The 18913-nt window shown below is 39.6% G+C and overlaps 1 protein-coding gene across 1 annotated transcript in view; it reads left to right on the top strand.

Annotated features, from left to right (window-relative positions):
- The window catches only part of MED27 (mediator complex subunit 27), an 85166-nt gene that overhangs the window by 45782 nt on the left and 20471 nt on the right, over positions 1-18913 (top strand). The window contains exon 4 of the mRNA XM_083875843.1: positions 12110-12203. Coding sequence (XP_083731969.1) covers positions 12110-12203 — 94 coding nt within the window. The remainder of the gene's footprint in view (positions 1-12109; positions 12204-18913) is intronic.

Consider the following 18913-nt stretch of genomic DNA (forward strand, 5'->3'; position numbering starts at 1 on the left):
TTCCCAAAGGAGGCAAATATTTTGTCTCCTTTTAAAAAATGCCTATATATGCTGTTAAGAATGGGTGCCATTAGATGAATGCCAGTGTAGTTTCTGTTTTGAATGATTGAAATTAGGGAAGAGAGTGAAAATAAAGAAATGTTGGGGGAAAAAAAATCAATACAGGAATGCACGTCCGTGCACTGAGTAGTAAATGCAAAGTGAGCATGGATGGGGAGCTCCCTTAAAACATGTGCAATTCACTGATGTTTGGGAGTGTAACTGCAGGAGGATCTGTGGAGCCATGAGCTACCATTGGGTAATATTTTATCTCTTTCTGTAGGGCATCGGTTTCAACTGGTTGACTCACAGTAGCTGTGTGGGAGCTAATTAATCATATAATTTGCTGTCATGTTACTGGGTGGACCTGTATCCTGGTAGCAGCATGAATTTGAGATAATGGTTTCCTAATGACTGCAACAGCCCTAATAGCCCTGGCCCTCGTGCTTGACTTCAGTGTTCCTCTGGTGGCTTTTAGAAAAATCTTTTATATGAGGTTACTTTTAATGAACGTTCTGTCTGCTAATACAGGTAGTTTGCAGCTGTGTGGATCAATACAGCTGAGCCCCTTTCTCTTCTTTATCCAGTATATTTTGAATTAAAACAGCATTATTAACACTAATGCTATATAATTATAATATATGTTATTATATATATCATTAATGGTATATTATATATATAATTAACAATATTATATATTATATAATTAACAGTAATGATATATAATAAACATGTATTCAATACCAATCTGTTCTGCAGGTTTTACTCAGTGATGAAGAAAATTTGGGTTGTTTTGTTGGATTTTTCTAATTTTTACTTGGATATGAGTTTTCAGACCTTTTCCTAGGAAATTATAGAGCTCTGTATTGGGTGGAGTACTTCAGCAGGTTGTTCCAGAGAGTTTTTAATCAGAAAATTATTGAATTCTTTCACAAGAAACCTTTAAGCTTGGACACTGTAACTGTGTGATGTAAACAGCTATCTCAAGAAAAGGAAAAATAGAAACAGGGAGTTTAAAACAGAAAGAAAACAAAAGTAACCTTGCCTTAAAAGACACTGTCATTTATCTCCATATTTAAAATTTTGTGTGTGTGCAGGGAATGTCTTTAGTCAGTGTAAAAATCTAATTAAATCTTCTCATGGCAGCGATTCAGAGCTGACCCTCTCTTCATTGGAGCATCTTATTAGAATAATAAACCACTCCCTGCTGAGAGCCACTGGCATTGACAGACAGGCCAGACACTGGGGCTGCTGATCAGAAAGGGTTCAGCAGGCTCGTGTTGTCTGCAGGGTCTGCAAGAAATGTTTTTTTGGCCCTTCTTCTAGCAGCACTTTGGAGATGTTTGGCAGAGTCTAAACCCTGGCTTTTAACCAACTACAGACCCAGGGACAGGTAGACAGGTAGATTATTTTGTACCACTCAGTCACATTACAGTGGACAGACTCTATTTTTTGTTTATTTTTAAATATAAGACTGTGAATGCATAGACTGTCCTTTCTTTTTTTTTTTTTTTTTTTTATCTGTATCTATTTATTATTAGAAATTGTCTGACAACTTGGAATTTCATTACTTTGTATAACCAACTTGACATGCCTTAAAGGAATTTGCTCTTCACAAGTTTTGAGCTTAGTATTCATGAAGAGGATTGAGAAATGTATTTAGGAACTAAGCTGGGCAGTATTATTGATAATATTTTTGCTTACCTTGGGAGACCTTTATTCTTTGGATTCCACTTGGGTGTTACCCCTGCCCTTTAGAGGGGCAACACGTTGTGATGTGGGAGTGGAGCCTCACAGAGGACAGCAGGGAGCAGCTTGGTGAATCATGGAAAGCTCTTTATTATCTGACTCCAATAGGCTTATATACATTTTGTACAGAGGGCCAAGATTGGCCCAAAGAGGTTACAACCTCCTGACTCCATTGGTCACTATGACCATCAGTCAAGTTCTCTCTCAGAGAACAAGAATGCAAAACATACTGATAATTTCTAAGAATAAAATATTGTTTGCATGAAGCAGCATGAGAAGCTGCTGCAAAGACTCGAACACTTGAAACCAAGAAATTCAGGGACGACACTTGGGCACTTTTCTCTTTAAGTCTGCCTACATAAACAGAATCATTATTTTTTAGTAGGCTGAGATTTTGTCCCAGATTGCACCAGACATGGTAGTTTTACAGGGCTTATTCTTCTTTAGGTATATTTGGCATTAATGTTATCTTAGGTTGTATTTTTTAGGGAAGCTCTACAGGTGATGTCAAACGATGCAGGTGCAGGACTACGCTTCTGAATTTCTGTATTTCCTACTCTGGTACTTGGCTTTAGTCCAGCTCTCAGCCCCATGAAAGACTTCAAACTTCAGCTCAGAGGCTCCAACATTTCAAAAGCCACAGTGAACTTAAAACCTGTGTGATCTCTGCTGGGGCTGTGCATGATCCTTGTGTGAGTGGAAATAACAAATGAGAAAGAATCTGATTACAAGAGTGGGGAACTGGCCAGAAAGGTGCAGTGAATATCTGCTGTCACTTTGCTGCCATGTCTGGACTGTGCTCACCAAGCCCAGGAGTTACAGCCATGATGAGCCCTTTCCTTTAACCAACTTTCTTGCTCAAGGAGAGAGTTTTTCTCATTGAATTTCCTCAAGGGAATTCGCCCTCCTCCCCCACGTTGACTTTCAGCGGAAGCCACGCAATTAATTTCCATAAGCCCTATAAAAAAATCTCAACCTAAGGAACAGCTTGTCATGCTGGAGGAAGAAGTGATGAAAGCATATTTTTGATAAAGTAGTGTTTTGAAGGGCTTCTCTCTCCTAAATGTTTGTACTGGGAGAGTCTTGAGTTTATAAATGCCTAATTGTACTTGTTATCTCCAGTTTTTCTACTGAAGTGTGAAGATGACCTTGAAGGAGTCTTTTGATAAACGTCTGAGTCGTAAGATAGATTTTTATCTCTGTAGTATCACAGGCAGATCGAAGTACTTGGTCAGAGCATCATACTGAAGAGCTAAAAACCAGGACTAATTACAAAATTCCCTCAAGAAAATTTAAAGTAAGTGATCACAAAAGTCAAAATGGATAAAAGTTCGTCTAATAAATTGCAGTGGGCTGTACAACGTTTATATCTCATATTTTCTGGTTTTTTTCTTCACCTTTACTTCCCTCTTAATGAAAGAAAATCAGTTTGATCTTAAGGATTCTTAAAGGCTGATATCAAGTATCTTAAGTACCCTTAGAACTAATAATATTAAGGCTTGCCTGTTTCTACCACAATTTATAATTTTAACAAAGCTCTAGACCTTGAAGTGGATAATTTTTTTTGGAGTGGCTGTTCGAAGTCTATTGATGGGGCATAAAATGTGAGTCTTCATTTGCTGATTCTGTGTATTTTTAGTCCTGTGTATGGAATGGTCTGCTCTTCTCTCCTGTTTTGATATATTAGCTGTCCTCCAGAGGGTTAAATCCCTAATCCTCCCTTCCTCCCAGCCTCTGGAATTTGTGATGCCTTCACTAAGTTCTGAGAGTTCATTTGATCACTAAGGTCTCTTCCTGCCAGCAGTGCCTGTCATGGCCAAGCCCAGTGTATGAAAAGGTCTAACTGGGCACAACATTCTGTGTTTCCTCTTCATCAGTCACTGCACCCAAAGGGAAAATCTCACTGCTTCCCATAAGTATAGAATAAATAGTAGGTATCATGCATCATCTGTTGCTGTTCATAAAAGGAGGTAAGTGCTGTAATTTCTGCTCTGTTGAGGGAGAAATAAAGCACAAAGAAACAGAGTGAGAAGGCATTGCTGTTGCAGTAAATCTTCAATAGCAGAGCTGAAAATAACACGTTATAAAATGATGAATTCTAGCTTGAGAAGACTGAACTCAAGTTCAGTGACTGTGTGGAGTAGTGCATGGTGTAAGGTCTCATCACCTGGTCAGTGCACACAGTGAGGCCTTTCCCAAATGGGAGACAGCCCCACTAATTTCTCTTGGGAATCTGGGCTGGGCAGCTGGGGCAGGAACCATCCCAGCCATCACATTTCCTTAAAGCAGGACTGAACTCTGTGCCTTCCTCTCGGGCCTTTTCAAAGCACCATGTTGTGTTTACTGAGATCAGCAACAGCTTAACCCCCTGTCCCTCCTGGGGGTGCAGGACAGGGGCTTCACCTCACAGCACTGACCCAGCAACCCCAGGTGAATCACAGGAGGGTGGGGGGGCATTATTCAGCTTTGGAACACCATGGGGGACAGTTCTCTGTTTGTGCAAATGCTGGTGCTCCTTTCTAAAGAACTCTGGGTTTCTCCTGAGGAATTCTGACACAGCTCTGCTGTATGGAAATGTGTGTGCACGTGCAAACTTAAGTTGATGTGTGGGGCATAAACTGCTTGAAAAGTTAGGAATAATTCAAGAACCATCCTTGTAGGTAAACACTAATGTAATAATTCTGATTCTTAGCCAGGCCCCTGAAAATGGCTCCTGTTAGCATTTATTGTTAATAATAACAATATTATTATTGTGGTGGTGCAACATCACGTTTCATGAAGTGGAAATATAAACAGTGCGTTTGTGCTGTGGAGTTTTGGTTCTGAAATTGTTTTACCACTGATGCTGAATGGTTAAGGGAGGGCTGGTTTTCCTCTCAAGGTGTGTATAAAGGAGTTAATGCTTTCCTTTTTCATAAAGCACAGACCAGTGCAGGCTCAGGCAGGATCCTGGTGATGACTGTAAAGTAGATGCATGCTTGTTTTGTTAACCAGTTTTCACACATTCTAATATCAATATTCCTCTCATGATTACTGCTATGAATTAAAGGCTTTTCGAAGAGCATTCCACAAAAGTACAAAGAAAGCTATTTCAATACTATAATAAAATAGCCCCGGGAATTGGACTGCAAGGTCTCTATTTGTAACTTAAAGTTTTCCTTATTAAAGTTATGCTTTTTAACGTGGTGCACTGGAATTCAGTGTTGTGAACAGATAGCTTTTTGCTCTGTCTTAAAAAACAAAGTATGCACTGACAATGTGTGTTTTCAGAGTGTGTTACAGAGCTATTGTTCATATTTAATGTAAATGTGCAGATGTCCAGAGACTGTTTGATTCAGCAGCAGGTTTGCATTCCAGAAGCTTTCACCAGGAGAAACTGTGTTCACTTGTGCCATCACTGTCAGCTCAGACCTTTGAGGACATTCCAGGCAGGTCTGCACCACGTCACTTAGCAGTGGACTCACGGTGGCACTGAGGAATTCTGAATTGTGTTTGCTGTATAAACAATGCCGCTTAAGTAACAACATTTTGCCATAAACCAATATTTTATTGTTGTAATAGAGTGACCTCAGCGTGCAGCATTGCTGGCCCATGATGTGTAGTGCCAGCAGGAATTGTACTGGCACGCTGTGTGTGCAGCCACACAGGGAGCTGAATCATGAAACTGGTTTAGATTTAAACTAATGCTTCTTTTTTTTTCAAGCCAGCTCAGTTGTGAGCTCCAGCTCCTCCAGCACAGAGCAGCTGAGGGGGCTGAATGCTGTGCAGGAGGGGATGTGTCAGTGCCTTATGTCACTATTGCTGCTGAAGCCTGAAAATTGTTGAATCGCAGCCTCAGGTTTTTAAATGTCTTTGTAAATCCAACCCTTAAACACTCTGTCTTGGCTTCTGGAGAACTGTCCAAACAATTCCACATGTGTCCTTAAGTGCTGTACCAGGTTTGGCCTCTCATGAGTGAGAAGTGCAGATGGTGAGTGTTTGATACAGCTCTGTGTGCATATGCTTTTGCAGCAGACAACCCTGTGTTTATATGTAAACACTGCTAGACTATTTAGGCGCATAACTTAATCTTTTGCATCCACTCAATAATGAAGTATAATTCCTCTATGACCAAAATAACATCCGTAGCAAAGTTGAAAACAAGTGGATTTGTAAGAGTCAATGGAAGTCTGCCTTCTCTCAGGTTTGGATATTTCAGTGCTTCCACTCCTCTGGAGCTGGAGGTGGGCAAAAATTTTAGCAAATTTGCTCCTCAGGACCTTTGTTCAAGGTGTCTTAACAAATCAGTTCTTTGCAGCCCACACATCCTGACTTCTTCCCACACCTGTGGATTCATACTGCCACAAGAAGTGCAGTGGTAAGTGCACTCCAGTGCTGCCAAGACTCTCTGCTGCCGCACTGTGCACAACTCGGATTTGCTCCTTCTGCCCTCACCTCACCTCCTGGTAGTTAGAAGTCAGTTAGTTATTTGAAAGAACATTTTTCCTTTCTGATGTGTTATGAATAAAGATTTTCCAGCGGGAACAGAGGCATTGCAGGAGTAGCAGAGACCAAGTCAATGTGCACATGAGAAGGGAAGAGAAAGATGAGCCAAGAGGATCCTGGCTGGAATCTTCCACGACAAGAAACTTGGAAATTGGGTGAGAAGACAGAGGAAACTGCTGAAGCAGTTTGTTCAGAAAGGACAAGAGAACAGTGTTAACAACTGTAGGAGAAAACAGCCTGGCAAGGAAACTCATAGCTGGGGGAGAAGTTGCTCAAAACAAGAGAATTTAGTACCAGAGCCAGGAAACCGTGAGCATTTTATAGAGGTTCTGCAGAAGTGAAAAGCAAGAGCCTGTGTTAATGTAAAAAAAACAACAACAGTAGAACCTGTGGAATTTGGGAGAGGAGGCAGAGACTTCCAGGATTGTTGTACAGATGTCAGGGATGGTGCCAGCTGTCCAATTTAGTCTTGAGACGTGAAGCTGCTTTCTCAGCGTGAGTGGTGTTGAATTTCTTTTCACGCTCTTCATTGCCTATCCAAGCAGGAAGTGTCATCTCACCAAAGCTGGCAGAGGTCACTGTTTTAATAACTGTTGTTAATTGATGCTTCTGAAAAGCCTTCTATCAACTTGAATTTGCTACCTGCAGAGACTTGCCTGGCAGGTAGCTGAATCAAATTAAAACTTAAATTCCGTGATGAATAAATCACACTAGAACTGTGATTACCCCTGTATGTGTTAAAATATACTATTTCTCTAATCAGGCTGACTGAAAACTATTAAATCTCATTATAAGTTTATAACATTTTAAATTCTGCTGCTGCTAAAATCTTTAAGTTGTATATTGAGCTTGGTTCTGCCAAAAATAGCTGTTCCGTAGGTCTTGGAATGAATGCAGGCAAATGATGTCCCCCAGTGCCTCCATCAACCAACTCAACATGTGCTGTAGGGCCAACTCATGCTTCTGAAATATCGCACATGTGAAAAGAAATTATTAACTGGGTTGAAAATATTAACTGAAAGCCAAAAAAAAAAAAAAAAATCTGTGAACAAGTGAATACTGTTCTAGTAAGTGAGAGGATGTGTGGAGAGTTTCCCCTGTTGCTCTCCAGAATTTCATGAATCCAGATTCGACAGAAGTGTAGAGTTTTATTTTTGTCTTACGTGTGGTGTTTTCTGCTAAGAAAAAAGATTAACTTCTTTCATGTTACAAATGTGTATTTTTACCCCTTTTCTCTTTCTCTCCATCTTCCCAAGATCACGTAGCAAAATTTTCTTTCTTCCAAAATAAAATTATTAATAATACCTATATTTCTATTTTTTAAATTGTTGTATTGGGTGGAAAAAATGAACAGCACGCAAGTGAAACACTGTGTGGGATAAATTCTATTTAAGTCTTGTCTAAACTGTTAAACATCACAGTAACACTGGATTGCTGGATGTAATCCAGTAAAAATAGAAAAAAAATTAAAAGAGAGGTCACATTAGAGAGTGAAGCCATCTGTCCAGTGTGGAATTGAAAGGCATTTATAATGAATTACTTTCCTATATTGCTGTCTTTTGGGGGGCCTTTATGTGAATCAGAGATGGTACAAGACCATTTATCTACAAAAATGGTTTCTGAATTATTTCTACATTGTCAACCTGATGTTTTAGCATGAAACTTCTCAGTGAGTGTTTTGTATAGATAATTAGGCATTTCTAAACAGTATTTTCTAACTGCCTTCAGAGGTCTCTTCTGCATGTCCCAGGCATTGTTTCTCTAATAGGGGCTAAAGGATTTATGTCTACACTTACTGCCAAAATGGCAGGAACATTTTTCAACTAATATCTGTATTACTTTATTCTAGTGTTGATTTTTCTGCTTGTTCATAGCAAGGCTTCATTTGAAGTGTAATATTTTGAATTAATTTTAATCACTGCTGATGTTCATGAAGTAGATTTGTTTTGACTTTTGTAGTATTAATCTGGCATGTTTGTGGAAAAAATAACTCTTCTACATTAAAATTAAAATACTGATTTACAGTGTTGACAGCCTTTGAAAGCATCTGATGGACTGGCTGGCTCTGCACATTCAGATGTAAACTCCTGAATGATAATATTAGCATTTTTTTAAGTAAAAATTTTTGTATCTAAAATACAATTTTAATACCTCCTGAAAAATCATGAACCTGTGTCATGATGGAAAGAAGAAAAAGAAAAGGGAAGTTGGTACAAACCTGCTGTTAAAGATATTTTTAAAATGTCCCCCCAGACCAGTACAATTACATTGGGGAAATTGTTTTAGTACTTGATAAGGTTTAATGAGGTGAAGACCTCTTGGTTGAGTCTGGTTTTTTTTTCTGAGTAGGATGTTCAGGGATCTGGATTAGGAGGTGCATATGGATCTGGATTAGGATGCAGGTGTTGATGAAGTTACTTAAAGTCTTTTTAAATAGAATGGGACTAGCTCAGGATGTTGCAATGAGAAGTTGTTACATGTTTTTTGAGACCTAGGATAGTTCATAATAGGAAATTCTGTCTATAGAGTTAAAATTCTGTGCTGTAAAATGGGGATTATTGGGTACAATCTTTTGCAGTCTGGCTTCAGACCTTTTTGAACAACCTTTGCATCCCAGAGAAGCAGTGGAGTTTGTCTAGACACTCTCAGCCCTTTGTAGGTGGAACAATGCCTGTTCCAGGACATGAAATTTTAGCTTGTATTTAATTCTGAGAATCCCATGAATTTCTTTTTCTTAAGATGAAAATAGGCCAAATGTCTGAACAAATCTATTGCCATTTGCTTTTCCCCATTTTGCGTTATTTCGTCTGGGTTTGTAAATGCTCATTCCAACCATCATCATCTTTTGTGTGTAGGAGAAAACTACACATGAGATGTGCAAAGGACGTCAGAAGTTAGAAGTGCTTGTTGGCAAAGTAAAATTGACTTTTCTCCATCCTCAAGTGCTTTGCTTCTCTGAGACTGGGCAAGAGGTTCTGTAACATATAAATAGGAACTATCGTATTTTTGAGCTAAAACAGGACAGAGATGTGTAAGTTTTGTTAGTGCTTATTTTGGCAGTAAATTTATGTATTTCAGTGCTACAAAATAAGTTCCAGACAGCAGCTTTTTCTCTGGCCCTCTTTCCAGACAGCCTCAGGAGTGCACTTTATCTCTTTCTTTATCACGTTTCCTCAGTTTTCTCTGAAGTAATCAGCAGTTACACTTTAACATTACTTTGCTGCATCTGATTCCTCGTGTCCATGCTTTCACAAGATACTTTACCAGATGTCCTCTCAGAAGGGCAAATCTATATAAGAATTTTGCCTTGGATAGGATTGTTTGTCATTTTGTATTTAGGGCCACAATCCAGTCAGGCCAATTGAATAATTATATATGTATTTTTGAAGAATCCTTGTTCTGATGAGTGCTCAGGAAAGCCCGATGACTACTTGAAAAAAGGCATAGGGGCACAAGACAATGCTGGATACATCAGTGCTCCTTTCTCCTGTTGGTCTGGGATCTTCTCTGGCGTCCCATTGATTAAGAAGAGAAGGCAAAGGCTCCCTATGTGATGGCCCTGATAGAGCTGCCAAAGTAAAACATCACCTTTCCTGGCAGATGTGATTTTCATTTTCTTTCTTCTGTCAATTGATCTATGAAAAAAGTACAAAATTAACAGGTATCTAAGCCCAAAATTCATAATCACTCACCTTTAAGTGCTTTCACAAAGTGGTTAATGCAAATTGGAAGATTTCTGGTTTGCTGTATGTGTGATTTTATTTAAAGGGAAGATTTCAAAACCCCGTGAGTTTCCTGTTCTGCCTTACACTGCTCACGTAGTAAAAGTGACAGTTGGGTTTGAGTCAGATTTTAAGCCTCGTGGTAAGACAAGTTTTACATTTAAAAATAATCATATATAACAAAGACTTCAAAGAATTGATTACCTCCAGCTAGCCTGAATCCCATTTTCAAGGGATGAGTGTACGTGTCCAGTGGGATTTTCAGAAGGACGTAAGCAGATTAAGTGCCCATGTCCAACTGTTGTTCACATGATCTTAAAATTACTTGAATTTCCCTTCCTTAATGCATTGATTATGCCAATGTCTTGTTTTCTGCAACTTCTTCTTTTGTTTCTTTTAACTTATTGCCTAAAGCTTGGCAAATTGGAAAACTTAAGCTGTGCAAAAATCTCCATCAGGACATGTCCAGAAACACAGAATCTCTCCTTGCCTGTACCACAGCCAGTCATCCCTGGTTCCCCACAAGCAAGAGATTAATTTATTTGCAGAGCCAGGAGTAGCAGCATTTATGGAACAGTGTAAACTCTCCTGCTGCATGAAATCAGTCTGGGATTCCGCAGTGTTTGAAATTAGTTGGGTTTGTGCTGTCCACGTGTGGTTTATTCCTCCTGGAGCAGTGTCTGATGTGCCTCCTCTTTCCCAGTGCTGAGGAAGTTGTTGGCTTCTGGATGTTTTTGGCTTTGCTTATCAGCAGCAAGTGTTAATGAGTCATTGCAGTGAATGGGGGAACTTTCTTCTGCACAATGACAAGTGTGGATTAAGGTTTTTGTACAAAATTGTCATAACTCGTTTCAGTCTTTGGTTGCTTTTAAAAGCTGACTTTACCAGCTGATGAGGTGCAGCTTTCCTGATTTGATTTTATTTTTCCTGATTGTTTTAATCCTTTGCAAAGTAGCAACTGGAGCATAACACCTCGTTGTTCAGGAGGTTTGAGCACTAACATTAGAAGCGAATTACTCTGAAAGAGCAAGAATTCAACTTCTTTTTTTTTTTTTGCCTTTGTTTAAGCAGATTAAAGGGAAATAATTAGCTGCTCTTTTTTGTAGTTTTACTGTTAATCTAACTCAGGCATCCAATTTTCCCGAAGTCTTATTTCAGTGCACATCTGTGGATTAGCATGAAAACTGTTTTATTTACGAATTCATTTATGGATCTGATCAAATTGCAGTTTGTAAATGGAGACAGATCAGTGCACAGGTGATACAGACTGTCCAGGAAACTCTGCTATAGCAAATATTTGGATTTTAATGTGCCCAGAGGAGTGGCTGAAGTGGCATGTCCATGGTTTGGGACGATGTCTCCTGGGAAGCAAGGTCTCTGTAAGGCTGTTTTCAGTGTTAATGAAGGTCAGTTCTTAATTTGATCCCAGGGAACAGGACAGCTGTTCACCTTGGTCTGCAGAAACAGGGATTACACCCAGCAGAAAAGATGTTGTTTTACATTTGTGTTCGATTGCTCCAGAGAAACATCTGGAATTTACCAGCCAATTTCAGAGTCACCAGTGCATGAAATAAATTGAAAAGGTTCAGGGGGAAAAAAAAAAAAAAAAAAAAAAAAAAAAAAAAAAAAAAAACACCACCCCTAAGAATCATCCAAAGACTTTGATAAAACCTTTATCTGTTAAGTTTATCAAAGAGAGAGTAAAGACATGACAACCTGTGACTTCCTACACTGGAAGAGTAATTTTAATCTTGTGTCCTTCAGCGCTGCTGAGGAGAAAGTATAGAAATACAGTGGCAGGAGTTTGAGACTGACAGATGTGGACTAAAATTTAGGCAAGTGCATGTTTTTAAGGGCAGAGTAATTGATCTTCTAAACAACTTGAAGAGTTGTTTTGAATTATTTTTGAATTATTGCTTGCATGTGGTTTTGAAAAATATGCAGGTATCAAAGAGAAATGGATTTGGGAAAGTCTCATGAATGGGGTTAAAAAGGATAATTTTTAAAAGGATAATTTCTTAAAAGGATCAATGTTTTTTAAAAGCATGGTTTTATAATCTGAATGTGTGAGAAAGAGCCCCTGTGTTAATGCTGCTGTTTGGTTTGGCTGGTAGGTACGTTGATGATGTGATCAGTCGGATTGATCGGATGTTCCCTGAAATGTCCATCCAGCTCTCCCGGCCAAATGGAACCTCTGCAATGCTCCTGGTAAGTTGGATCATGTAATCCCTTGAGTTGATTTTCTTAACAGGTTGAATTGCTGTCCCAAAAATGCAGGTTATTAAAGATCTTCTTCTTCTTTTTTTTTTTTTTTTTTTTTTTTTTTTTTTTTTTTTTTTTTCTTTTTTTTTTTTTTTTGAAATATATTGTTCTTCATTTGCCACAGCAATGCAGCATCTTTCTTGCTCTTAGGCAAATAAGTGATAAAAATAATTTCCCTTTTAAACAGAAGATCTGTTGCTTTATCGTTAAATGTGATTGCAGAAATATGAGCATAAACTCAAATATTCACTGTGATTTTCGGCAGACTTGGCAATGAGTGAATCTTGATCATGATAATTAAGAAGGAAGAGAATGTTGTGAAGAAGAAAAGAAGGAGACCAATATGATTTAAATTTGTTCACATTGCTCTTGGGTCAGTGAATTTCTGTTATATGATGAAGTTAAGAATTTGCCTTTGAAGTAAATGAGCAGTAAAGGCTGGATTTGAGATAAACAAGTCCAATACATTCGACTTATTTCTGCCTGACCAAGCAAGATTTCATTGCAGAGGAATCTATTGTTCACATCCATTTTTACAGGCAGCTGTTGTCCTTATAGCAAAAGAAGTCTTCAAAGCTCTAAGACAGCAAAGTGGAAGAGGAGGAGTCCATGGTGTGGCAGCTGATTTCCTTCTAGGAAAAGGCAGAAGAAGTCACATATTTAGCCAAATTTTAAATAAAACTAGAAATTACACCACATACACAGATGAAGAACTGAGGCCAGTTCAGTATTTTCCATCTCATATTTCTCATGGAAATTTCCCTGTAGCTATTGCTGTGATTATTGTTAATTTTTAAGTATTTTAATTGTATTTAGTTTTGATTAATCAACTGTCTAACATCTCATTATTAACTTTCTTTGAACAGTCACAAATTCACAAGAGATTAACTGAGTCAGAGGTTAAAATAAACAGCTGGCATTAAAACATTTAATCTGCAATTGTTGGATTCACCAAGTGGAACAATATATTCCAGAAAAGAATAGAATTCATCAGTGCAGTCTTAAGAAGTTATAAGTCTTAGAAGTTTTTGCATTTCCTCTTAAGCTGGCTTTGTGTTTTATCTGTTTTGCTATGGAAAAATGTCTGGTTTTGCTTCCTTACTTTGAAATGCTTTCCATTCTCTTGGAGCCCTTCTTTTCATACTGAAGTACCTTCCACTTTTGGTGGCTTTTTGAGGTGGTCAGGAAATAGATGATGTTTTTCAAGACTGAGACTCAATTAGGAAATAAGGTAAATTACCTTGGGTGTGACTGCCAAGTAACAGGGTTGGGTGATAACTAAAGGAAGCACCTTTCACCAGCAGCAGTCAGAGTAAATTCCATGTGACAGTTGCTCTCTAAATCAAGGGCATTTTTGTTTCTACAAGATCCCAGCCCCATGTTGAACCAGTGGTGTGCATATTTTCCTTGGATCAGAGATCAAAAAGATTGTTTTTAAAGTATTTTTATGTGTGATTGTGTGATGGGTTTATCATTTCTTCTTTTAGCCAGGTTTTCCCTCTTTCCCATCTGTCTCAGTTGATGTTGCCAATATGGCACTTTCCATCTGGCCCTGACTGCTACAAAAGCTTTTGCTGTTTTCAGCCACAGATCCTTCAGTGAAAAAGGTGCTGCAGGATGGGCAGTGTAAAGAGCACCTCCTCCAGAAGGAGAGAGGTTTCTTCAGCACTTGTGATTTCTCACTCTGAACTTAGCCCAAGTTACATCTGGAGCTGCTCCCCTGCAGCAGCGTGGTTTACCTCAGTGCCAGAGGCTCCAGATAATGCTCATTTTATTTCAAAATATTTCACAGCCATAGCGTTTGCCCAGAGTTAATTAACTGACTGTACAATCTCGACCATGCTCATCCTTGGACTGTTTATAGCACACTTGGCATCTTAGGAAGGTCCTTGATGCAAAGGTCCGGTTTTAATAACATCTTTAAATACAATTATTCCATCTACCGGGGAAAACCCATGCATTCATCTTCAAAGGTAGTGGTAAGCACTATCCATAACTTAAAAATGTGTAAATGATTGGAAGGAGATGGGGAAGAAGGAGAAAGGAGGCCTGGGAGACTCATTGAGACTCAAGAAATGTTGGGGTCTTTGCCAAACAAATTAGGTAAAAGATCCAAGAGAGAAGGTTCTAGCCCCAGACTCTACAACTTCATGTGCACATGGAAATCTATTTATGTCCTTAGCTGTAGAGGTAGTACTTGCACCACTAAGATTTATCTGGTGGTTCAAGAAGATGTCTTTCTCCGAGAAGAACAAGGAGCTGCTGGAGAGGGTCTCCTGCAGAGAGGATTTGGGGGCTGGAGCATCTCTCCGATGAGGAGACACTGCGGGAGCTGGGCCGGGTTAGTCTGGAGGAGGGAAGACTGAGAGGGGATCTCAGCAATCCATGTAAATATCTCCAAGAGGTGTCAAGTCAGTGCCAGACTCTCTTCAGGGGTGCCCAGTGACAGGAGGAGGAGTAATGGCCATATAAACTAAAAGAAACCACAGGAAGTTTCACTTCAACATGAGGAAGAACCCTGAGAGGCGCTCCCTTGGTTAGGGCATGATGCCAGTAATGCCATGTTTGTGGGTTTGGTCTCTTTATGGGCCATTCACACAAGAGTTGGACCCAGGGATCCCTGTGGGTCCCTTCCACCTCAGAATATTCTGTGATAAACTCTTTTTCATGGAGGGTGGCAGAGGAACCAAGGGAGGGTGTGGAGTCTCCCTCTCTGGAGACGTTCCAAACCCACCTAGAAATGCTCCTGAGTCACCTGCTCCAGGTGACTCTGCCTTGGGCAGGGGCTTGGATGGGATGATCTCCAGAAGTCCCTTCCAACCTCAACAATTCTGGAATTCTGTAGTGATCAGGAGCTGTGTGAGCCCGTTGATCAAACTCTTCTGGTGAATAAACCTCACACTCAGCTGGGCTCTCCCTGACCAGAAGCTGCAAACTCCTGTGAGAAAAATGAACTGCTGCCTCCAGACAATGAGGAGGTTTTTTATGCTTTCGATTTATTCACAGCAATTGTTCCTCATTAGTCTGGATTTATGCTACACAGGCCAAACACATAAATAATTGAAACCTTTTCAGAGCTGTGCGAGATCCTCGGCCAATTTTAAAAGCAGTTTATTGTGGCATTTCAAGGTGCTGTTTAATCCCAGTCTTCACCAGTGATTTTTCAATTAATCTTTTAATAGCACTATGTATAAAATAGACTAAACATAGAATTATACCAGCTCTAATAACTGTGTTATGCAAAATTAATTTCCAGCAGCAGCACAGGGAGCTGTGGACTCCTTAAGGTTTTTGTGAGATTTTGTTGGTCAAATGCCAGAATTTGTAAATAGATAAATTTTACCTTGTATATTAAGAAAACATTCACTAATTTTTAATGAATGAAAATAACTAGATTTTTTTCCTTGAATGATTAGTTGTACTCCTAGATACATTATTTTTCCTACTCTAATAATCAAATTATTTTGTGATTGTTTCACATACCTTGGTTCTGTTATCAAAATTCACAATATTTTTTGTGTGAAACGAATCCTGTATACAATTGATTCATTAATAATAGAAAGATTTTAGAAGACAGTAAACTTTACCCAGCTTTTCCAGCTGAGTTCCTTAGCATCATTTCCCCAGCCACTCCTACTTAGGGAAGAAGTTTATTTTCTTATCTACATCTGGGAACTACTTTGTCTTTAAATTCTTTTTATCACCAATATTTGTTAAGAACTATTACAGAAATTACAAGGACTGGGTAAATATTTTTGCAGATAATGGAATTGTTTCCTGCAATTTCTAAAGCACAATGGTATGTGTAAGTAACTTCCAACCTGAAAAACTGAATTGTTTCTGCCAAACTCAGGTCAGGAATCATGACTGTTTTTCTTTCCAGGTTATCTTACAAATTTCTGCTTTTAAGTTAATTTTTATGAATTTATACTGCTGCCTAGATTTTTTAATAGATCTGTCATATAAAAATATGAAGCAGGTTTTTAAAGAGTTTTATTCATTCTCCTTAAAACCAGACACATTTGCATTTGAACTTTCAGATCTTGTTCCCGGCATTTGCAGCAGTCTGATTGTGTGGCAGTGGGTTGTATTAATTGCAAATGGGCCAGACATCTGTTCTCTGAAGCTGAATAATTCGTCGTGTCTCATTGTTGTTTATTAGTGTTTTACATAAAACCATTATTATTTTTGTGGGGAAAATGGAAGCTGAAATTTATTATTTGCCCATTAAGAAAGGCACCAGACTGATTTCTGTGCATGAGACCCTGATGTTGGAGAACTGGGAGGACTTGGGGAGAATTTACAAAGTGATTGAAAAACAGTATTGATGGTACATTGATTGGAAACAATTCAGTGCTGTTATTCCCAAAACAATTTCATATTTCCCAAGTGCTTTGCAGTGTGAGCTTTCCTTTTTCCCTGTGGGGTGGTTTATTAGGAAACCAGTGCTCAGCAGGCACAGGATAAAAGTAGGCAGGTTCATGGAAGGGGGGATGGAGCTCTGATGGTCACGTTTGGTGGCTTGGGTACCTGATTTTTGGGCCTGTAGGATGAATATTCATTTAGGGATTTACTGCCTTGGAGACAATAACTTGGTTTTGGTGTTTGAGGGAACTCCTGGGATGATTCAGGATCTGCTGTGAGCTGGAGGAATCACTCCTGAGCTCGCAGTGGGACTTGTGACTGCAGTGGCTTCAGAGGTTGTGCCTTAAGGTGGAGAACCAGCATTTTAAAAGCATTAAAATCAGCATTTAAAGGACATTACGTCAGTGTTTGAGGTGACATGGGCAGGGGAAGAATGTCTTGAATTACCAAAGTACATGAGCAGGAGTTGGCAAGTAAATTGGAAAGTATTCTCTGCTTCTCTAATGAAGAATGAGGAAGATGAGGAAGAGTCTTTTCCATTGGGAAAAGGGAACAAGAGTAGAGAAAAGTAAACAAAGACTTGGGAGAAATGTCCTCAGTGTTGCTCCCTCCACAGGGTTACTGTGCCCAAAGCTCTCAGGTGTGTATTGATATTCTCATAGATTTATATTGTGGAAGATCAGACATCATTTTCATCCTTGTAAAATCCTGGTTGTGTGTTGGAGTCCAGGGCATCCCTCTGGGCGCCTTGGGAAGTCACAGACCTCGGTAGAGAGGCCTGGGACCCGAAAATGAGGGTTTGGGGTCTGTGCAGGGGGGGTTGCCTGGCACAGAGCCCAGGAAGACACAGGCTTTGATTTTGGTCCATGAGAAAAACATCCAACAGAGAGAAGAATTGCAAGTCACAAAGGTGTTACTGAGAGTAGTGTAGTTATCACTGTGCAGAAGATTTTGTAGTTTTGGGTTTTTAGAACGTAGATGCAAAGGGACAAGATGGTGGTTTTAGGGCGGTGCCCTGGGTTCTTCTTCTTCTCCCTTGGCATCCATCTTCTGCAGTGACGTGGGCACAAAGTAGTTTCAGTGGATTGGATCAGAGTAGAAATGACCCTGTTAGTTTAGGTGATAGACATTGGCATGGAATTGTAAACAATAGGTACGTAGTTATCTGTATAAGAGGTAGCGACCTCCCATCACAGGGGGGGAGTCGCCCTGTGTCCGAGCTGCTGAGAACACCATGGCCGGACACAGGGGAGTCGCCTTGTGTCCGAGCTGCAGTGGACATCATGGCAGGACACAGGGGAAAGGGAGTCACCTCGTGTCCAGGCTGCTGTGAACATCTTGGCCGGACACAGAGAATTGTAAGATAAGAACTAATAAACAACGCGAGAAACCAGAAAAGCAAGACCTTGAGACTCCTCATCATTCTCGCGCGCCGAACACCGAGCACCGAGCTCAGCACAGAACACAGAGACACAGAGTCAGACAGCAGACCCTAAATCCTTCAGGGGTCAAGAGGGAAAATCACTCCCTTCGTGCCCACACGAACCACCAGCCAGCTTTGGAATCTCGGGTGGAAACAACCAGATTAAACCCCGAGAGTTGTGCTCTAATTTAGAAAGGAGAAAAGAGACAAAATCCATTTCATCTTCTGTAGCAATGGAGTGGTGTGACCCTTCCCTAAGTGTGACTGGCCACTGGCAAAATCTGTCCTTGAACCTTTGAACAATATTCCTGTGCCAGGTTTTTTGCCTTATTAAGAGAATAGGGGATGTTACCAAGGGAGAAGAGTCAGCTCATCCTTGATATGGTGGAAGCATTTAAAGTCCTTCATTTATGTTGACTTTTTAGCAGGCTCTATTGCAATTAGGTTAGACTAATGAAAGGTAAATTCCAGCCCTTGCATAAAAAAAGAAATCCTTGTAAAGAACCTAATTAGTATGTTTGTTTATTTAGACTCTAATGGCTTAATTGCATCTTATCTTGCTATTTACAAATAGGCGTCATTAAAGAATAATGAGCATGTGAGGGGAAATGCAGCCATACCAGCAGCAGATGAGACATAAAAAATGAGAGGAAAAAAGTCCAATTGAAAGTCTGTGCGTTGGTTTGGTTTCTGTTTTTTTTTAATCTTTATTTTTAATGCAAAATCTTTTTTTTTTCGAGCATATATAAATATGAATTCCATGCATTGTACTGATTAGTAAGAAGGATCTGCGAGTGGGAGGCTGAGCTTATGGCTGGTTCCATGGCAAGGAGCAGGTATCCAGCCTTTTGCTGGAAATCTGTAGCTT

This window comes from Zosterops lateralis (genome assembly GCF_965231275.1).
Source record: "Zosterops lateralis genome assembly, chromosome: 20".
Lineage (NCBI taxonomy): Eukaryota > Metazoa > Chordata > Aves > Passeriformes > Zosteropidae > Zosterops > Zosterops lateralis.